Genomic DNA, 7,806 nt, shown 5'->3' with positions numbered 1-7,806 from the left:
TTTTTAAAAACAAAAAAATAAAACCAAATGGTTTCCAAATAAGACCTTAATAATCTATCAGAATCACTTCTTAATTTTAACTTAAGTTGTAAAAGTTGATAGATACTAGCTTTTAGATTTGGCTTTCCTAAAAATTTGCTAACTTCTTTACTTTTTAAATAAATATATTTTAATAATAATATTTCAAATTAATATAATTTGTTAGGTCTATTTTCAAATTTGAATTTATTCATTTTTTATAACAATTATTTTAAAAGACATATATCGAATAATTTATATTAAATAAAATTAGTTAAAAGTTAAATCAGAACAAATTTAAATAAACTATGAATTAATTATCTATGTAAAAATAATTGAAACAATATGCATAGTTTGGTTCATATAACTAAATTACACCAATTTAGTATTAAGTTATCGAACACCTAGTTAGTTTTTTATTTAAAATTAAAATTTACCAAACATTATTTTAATGCATTTCACAACTGATTTTTTAAAAGTAGCAATTATTTTAAAAGTTACGACAATCCCAAAAGAAGCCTGAAATCACTACTTCAATTATCACTCCCAAACACACCCATAATAGAATTAGAATCTCATGGTTCAACTTCCAAGAAACTTTTTATCCTCTATCATTGGTATACAAATTTTAAAATTTCAAAACCCACTCAACAAATATAGATCATTTTCATCCATGTCAAAATTCAACCACAACATTCTATGAAACAAATATGGTTCCATGATTTTATCCAAGAAACTTCATACTAACAGCGATAGTTAGAGCATGGAACCTTTTCCTAACCAATATCACATTTTGGTCACATTCTCAACGGAGAGTGGAAAAATATAAAATTATATAATACATATGGTTTGGAGTTGTAACTTGTAAGGAAACATGAGCATGCCTAGGTTGGGTAAGGAAGAAGGATAAAGGTCCTATTATTGAGATAAAGGGTAAACTTGTTTGGATTAATTTCGAATCCCTAAGAATTATGTGCAAATGCACATTAATGCTAACTAGTTATATTAAATTAGCATAGCATAGCTTATCTAATGGTGAGGTAATGAAGAACAGTACAAATATGACCTCGTTCTCTCGTAAAGAAAGATTCACTAAAAAGGTCAATAGAGAATGAAAAAGTTTACCATCAAGGGGCAGCTTTTTGCTCAATTTCCGAGTGTTGGAATCATGTTAAGTGACTTCAGTATAAAGGCATATGTGAAAGCATCCTCTTGTAGCTTCTCAAATCTGGCCATGTTAGCAGAAAACGAAACAAATCAAAAAATAATAATAATGTATAAAAAACGACAGAATGTAAGTGTCTTTAAATGCCCCAAGACATAGATGCCTATCATCAACCAAGGATGAGCTCTTGATTTTTTTTTATTTTTAATAACAAAAGATTAATGTGAAGATGTTCTGTTTGTATTCTCATAGTTGTTTTCATTTATCTTTTTCTAAGTTTATTATCACGGGCGGCCTACTTTTGCAAAACAAAATAAAACAAAAGATGGAAGGCCAAAGAAATGAAGGAATATACAAAGCATAAAAAAAAAATGAAAAATAAAAGACCACTCGTGGGGTCCTACATTAATTAAGAAAATGACTCAAATCCAAGAAAATAAGTCCCAACTAAGTCAGGTTTAGTAGAGCTTTTTTTTCCCCCGCTTTTTTTCATACCCCATAAATAAGTCCTACACTAATATAAATAAATAAATAAATAAAGTTCTACCTCAAAAATTACAGGTATATGAACAAATACACGACGATGCAAGTGTTACAATTCTCCTCGTTACAGTTTTTTAAATAGGCAGTGAGAAATATTAACAAAGTTCAACATAATGTTTCTTCTCTATATCTACAGTAGAGTTACAAATAGAAAGGGAAGCAGTTAATGTCATCAATTAAATAAGAAATAGTTTTATCATCATGTTAGAGAAGATAAAAAAGGTACAAGCGACAAAAAGAGATGAGATACAAACAAGAAAGAAAACACAGATCACAAAGTAAAGCCTACAAAAGAAATCAACAGTAGAATAATTACCTTCCTGATTTTGAAAAATGTCCGGCACCAAGTTCACATTTGAAAAGCAGAAGATTATCATCAGTCTTCATATCCCTTAATTTGGCCACAAACTTAGCCGGTTCTGAATATAAAACACGTGGATCTGCCACATGGCCAAAAAAATAACTGACACTTTGAAGGAATGTCTCTAAAGCGATATACATTCATTAACCTTCTTGTATGTTAAATAGCAGAACGACAGGCAAATTTAATGTTATATCATAGAAAATGAAGGTGATTGTACAAAGGAGGAAGAAACAGGGAAATTGATTGGGGCTCTACATGGATTGAAGTTTTAAGCATTCACACTTACCGTTTAAGCCAGCAGTAACAAGTATGTCTGGATAATTTTGAGCCTTAACCTGAAAAATGCAGAAAAAGTCATGTTCTAATGAAAACAAAAGTTTGAAGATATTTCATGAAACATATAAGCACGGATACATTCAAATGATCCAAAATCAAGTTGAGATCAAGTCGATGATTAGGTGGAAATGGACGAAACAAAGAATATGTTGATCAAAAAATTGTGAGGTGCGTTACATTGTCAACTGGAGAATATGATTTCATGTAAAAGTAGAATTCCTCCTTCCTTGGGTCACCCCATTCCTGCAGAATTCAAAAGGTAAGAGGCAAGTCAAAAAGAATAGGCGCTGCAAATAGTTATACAAAATATTTTCAGTAAACGACAGTTGAAAAGGGTGAAAAGAGAAATGATAATGGATAAGTAGAGATATTTACAGAATCTTGAGCGTATGTATAGGAGTAATTTTAAAATTGTTAAAATCACTTTTGTCATGTTTAAAATCACCCTAAATACACTTTTAATCACTCTAAATTAATTCAATATTTAATTTTACACTTTCAAAAGTATTTTGTGCTATTAAAATTAATTTTGAAGGATTAAAAGCACTTCTGAATGATTTTGAAAATGACAAAAGGGATTTTAACTATTTTAAAAATCACTCTCAAACATGCTATTAGTAACATTTTCCACCCTTCTGTCTTTCCAATATATATTAAACTGGTAATTACCTAGTCCTACATTGGACTCGTTAAAAATGGCACTATAATTAGGGGACTCGGAAGTGATTTTGAGCCAAAGTTAGCATAAGCTAAAAGATAAGAGTCCTCCTTAACTGGTCTATTATGCACTGACCGAGGAATTAGACTACTTCACTTCTTGTCACCACTAACAGGATTACGAAAGGTACACTAAGGAAGAGATTTACCTCCCACTCCGAAGTTGTAAGGGGAATTGTCGGATCAAGCATGGTCGTTAGAACATCCACAAAAGGTACCCCAGCAACTGCAGCTTTGAATAAATCAGGCCTCATATTTAGAACAGAACCAATAAGCAAACCACCAGCACTTCTTCCATTAATGCACAGTTTTTCCTTTGAACCGTATTTATTCTCGATCAAGTATTCAGCACAAGAAATGAAATCTGTGAATGTATTTTTTTTCTTCAACAACTTTCCATTTTCATACCACTGCCTCCCCATTTCACCACCCCCACGAATGTGAGCTATTGCATAAATAAAACCCCTGTCTAACAAAGATATCCTTGATGCCTTGAAACTAGGGTCTACACATACCTGTTCAAAGAATGGAATTTACTTCGAGATCAGGTTCATGTACAATTATTGTTAGAATTCAAAACTCAGTTAAGTTGCAAGAAGAAAGTAAACAGAAAGATTCAGGTACAAGGTCATGTGCTATGCAAAAGATTAAGAACAGTAAATTGGCAACTGGCAGCCATCGTAATTATAGTCAAAACCAGGAGATCAAAATGCAATATAGATCGTCTGCATTACAATGAAGAAATAAATATTTCTGAATTGGAAATTTTGATAAATCAATTAAAACAGGAAAATTACTTATAATTTCGTAATTAACAAAACTCTGAACCACATGGAGAGGCCCCAGGAAACAAAAACACTCTCACTTTAAAATAACTTCAAAACCCTGAAATCTGTCTAGAGTCTAATTAACATAGGACTTATTACCTCATAAGAACCGTAGCCATAAAGTAGAAGTGGATCTGAACCATCAAGTTTCACTAGATCTTTTCGATAAGCAATTGATAGGGGAACTTTAGTGCCGTCTAGAGCAGTTGCCCATTTCCTCTCTGTGACATATTTATTAGTATCAAAACCTCCCAACACCTGAGAAAAGCCATGAAAAATTCACTACTTCATGAAAAATTCACCACTTTACAGACAAATAAATTAATTCGAATTCCCCTGGGAGGGGAGGAAAAGTAAAGAGGAGACTTTTGGATTCGCGAGACAATAGGAATTCTCAAGTATAGAAAGGTGGACAATGAAAGGCATAAAATCAACAAAGAGACGGAGGAGATTTTTGTGAAATATCATAAAGTTATCATCATAAGGAATAGAAATTCTATGTACAAAAAGTGGAAGGAAAAAAAAAGAAGGGAAAGGGATGAACTCAAAGTTGAAGAAGTTAACACTGGTTTTAGAGAGACTAGATAGGTTTCAGGATACAGAAATGGCATATTTACCTTGCCTCAAATGGGTTAGTAGGTTGCAAAACTAGACAATAAAAATTCATATCTTGTTTACGTATATATTTATTTTTTAACAAAATCAGGAAGTTTGAAACTATCTCAAAGTGTAAAGATTAACAATTATTCATTTAAACCTAGAGGTAATCGCGGTCATAAGAGAAAACAACATAACCATGATTGTGGAACTACTCACTGTTTCAACTTTCTTTAGAATGGAAACTCCTGTTTTCATATCATAGTCGTATGTAGAGGGGGGTGTCTTCATTGAGCTGTAACAAAACCGTAAAACGCTGGAAGAGAATTCTGATTCTGATGCATCCACTGAGTAAGTCGCATCAGTAAAATCCACAGCTCGTCCACCTTCAAGGCTTCTAAGTGGTTCTCCAATATCAGGGAGGCTATAGACAACAATTTTTGGTAGACCATCTTCACGTTCGAATATAATGATCTGGTTAAGAAATAGTTGTATGTCCTGGATTTTCACACTGGACATTCAAACAACTTAATAAGCCCCAATGACAAGTTTGTTCCCTCTATTGGTTGAAGGAACAAAAGGAGATTGAAACAAAAGCTAATTAAGAAAGCATTCAACTAGTTTGATAGACACAGTCAGATTCACAGCACAATAGGAAGTTTATTGGTGTGTTGAAACCTAAATCAAACTACGCACCAAGTCTCAGACCAAGTGAAGATGAAAATCCTAACTATACTTTAGCTTTTTGTTTACCCCTAGATATAGATCAGTTGGGTCTTTCCTTTTATAAAAATAGCTGCCCTAACATATTTCCGATTAATGAAATAAACAAACAGCAGGTTTCGACAAAGATATCTTTTTAAGCTTGTTGATTCAAGTCATTAACTATCAGCTCATCACTTCCAATTTTGTTTCAACTTCACATTATACCATCAGGTCCATCATCAATTATCATAAGAGAATACGAATCACCACCTTTCCCTGTGCGGAAGAATAACTGTCGTTGCAGATGTATTATCAAGTGGGCAAGCTACTACTTCTGAATTGAAAATCTCTTCACTTCGTCTCCGGATAAAAAAATGATTTCCACGATGACTGGGAAAAGTGTCAACTCCATCGACTCTAGGTGTCAAGACAACAAGCCCATCTTCGGGCTTTGATACATCAAGATAAAAGTTGAACCTAGTAAATTTACTTTCAGATGCAATAAACAAATATTTCTTGCTCTCAGAAGCTTGAAGATCAAGAGAGAACATGTCATCCTTTTCATGATAAAGGCAGGTGTCCGTTGACTGCTCTGTTCCCAGTTTATGTAACCATGCCTATTAAAAGGGGAGAAAGTTTACTAGATCAACATCTGAAATTCTGAATACGTTGAAAATAAATTATTAAGTTGAAGTTTGACCATCATATTAATGGGAACATCAGAATGCAGATACTGAATGTATTTTCACCCAAAATGTGTACTCTGAGCGGTGTTATTTACAACTTTAAAAACTCCTCTGCCTCCACTCTTCTGATATCAACTTATTAGGACTGTTATAATCTATATCAAAATTACAAATGAGAAACTAGAGGAAGTGCAAGCTATTCTAATGCTATGCAAGACATCTTCGTGTTAGTGAATTTACCTATTATATCAGTAAAAGTCGATTCAGTATGCACACAACAATCAACAATATTATTGGGTATGATAGGCCTCAGGAACTAAATGATTGTTGGTGTTTTTCCAATGAGACAACCACAGTAAAAGCCATGAAAAATACAGGATGTGGAGTAGAAAATCACCTTATCAGGTCGAAGAATCTCATCCATTGTGATGTAAACTAAAGCGTCATTGCCAGCCCATTTGAGATACGACGTCACGCCTGCAAGAGGCTTTCCTACAGGAGCTCCAGTCTCGGCATCAATTATATAAACCGTGTAGATTTCATCTCCTTTAGTGTCTTCTGCATACGCCACTAGCTTGTTGTTTGGACTAACCTGGAGAAGAAATGAACGTATAAAGATCCTAAAATCAAATTTTTGTCTAAGAAAAACGGGATCAAATTCTGAAGCAGTTCCGCGCCTACAATACCTCAAAACAACCAATGGAGTAGTAGGATTGGTTCTGTGCCTTAACATTTTCATCCAATATAACATGCTCCGGAGGAGCATCAGGTCCAGTAGGCATGGTATCGTGCACAGAGATAGCTTCTTCTTCACCACGGGGTACAAAACGCCTGCAATATTGAACATATTCTTTCCCTTCTAGAGTCCTCTCGTAGTAATAGTAAGGACCTTTCCGCTCAGGCACAGAAATATCATCCTCCTTGATTCGTCCTCTTATCTCACTATAAATCTGTTCTTCCACTTGCTTTGTTCCTAGATCGATGAATAAAGAAAAACGCACACATTCATCGAAAGATCCTCATTACATACAAATCATCAGAAATCGACAAATCAAATGACGTTACTCTCATTCACTTCAATCCTACCATATCATCGATTCATAAATTTCTCATAAACTACGAGTAAAAAAAAATTCAAGAACCGAGAAGAAAATATAAACTATAGTTCACCGGACATGACGAAATCCGTGTAGGCATTCTCCTGCTGCAAATACGAAATGACATCGGAATTTTTGCGAGAATCGTCGCGTAACCAGTAATAGTTGTCGATCCTTACGTCTCCAAACAACTCCATTTTGTGCTCCACCTTGTTAGCCACCGGAGGAGAGTGAGATTGACTCATTGTGGCAACCGGCGATCGGAAGTGACGGAATGAAGCTACCGACGGCAGAGCCGGCGAAAGGTACACTACAGGAATAAGGAGAATAAGGCTTCTTCTAACTAAGCCAAATATGCTGTTTTGTTGCAATGGCTTCATTTCAGTCAACGATTTTTTCTCTAACTGTTCTAAATATTGCTATTTTCTCTTTTTATTCAATTCAATATTTGTCCATTTATATAATTTGAAACCATTATTTAATATATATTTTTTTTTCAACAACTAATTTTGAGGTTGATAGTTTAAATATTAAGCTCATTTTGGCCAAATTTCACCACTTGATTGAGTGTATATATTTTAAGTCATTTAAATTGTATATCAATATTGATTCACGGTAAAATATTAATAATATTGAGTACTAAAAAAAGTAGTTAAATTATAAATTTAGTTCTTAAATTTTTTAAATTATAAATTCATCTTAAATTGTCAATCCAAAAGCTTAAACTGACAATTCATTCTATAAACTTTTG

The 7,806-nt window shown here is 33.5% G+C and overlaps 1 protein-coding gene across 1 annotated transcript; it reads right to left on the bottom strand.

Annotated features, from left to right (window-relative positions):
• Positions 1-789: 789 nt before the first annotated feature.
• LOC120081981 (Prolyl oligopeptidase family protein) lies at positions 790-7,485 on the bottom strand. The gene is made up of 11 exons (XM_039037164.2): positions 7,129-7,485; positions 6,645-6,931; positions 6,356-6,550; positions 5,543-5,889; positions 4,787-5,078; positions 4,070-4,228; positions 3,293-3,658; positions 2,604-2,669; positions 2,377-2,425; positions 2,043-2,166; positions 790-1,246 (listed from the first exon to the last, which is right to left on the bottom strand). The coding sequence occupies exons 1-11, from the start codon at positions 7,433-7,435 to the stop codon at positions 1,165-1,167; spliced, it is 2,274 nt and encodes a 757-aa protein (XP_038893092.1). The 5' UTR covers positions 7,436-7,485; the 3' UTR covers positions 790-1,164.
• Positions 7,486-7,806: the final 321 nt, after the last annotated feature.

Source organism: Benincasa hispida, chromosome 7, assembly GCF_027475165.1.
Source record: "Benincasa hispida cultivar pf3 chromosome 7, pf3_genome.v1.1, whole genome shotgun sequence".
In the NCBI taxonomy this organism is placed as follows: Eukaryota; Viridiplantae; Streptophyta; class Magnoliopsida; order Cucurbitales; family Cucurbitaceae; genus Benincasa; species Benincasa hispida.
The sequence above is the reverse complement of the archived record's forward strand: the minus strand, read 5'-3'. Positions and strand labels throughout refer to the sequence as shown.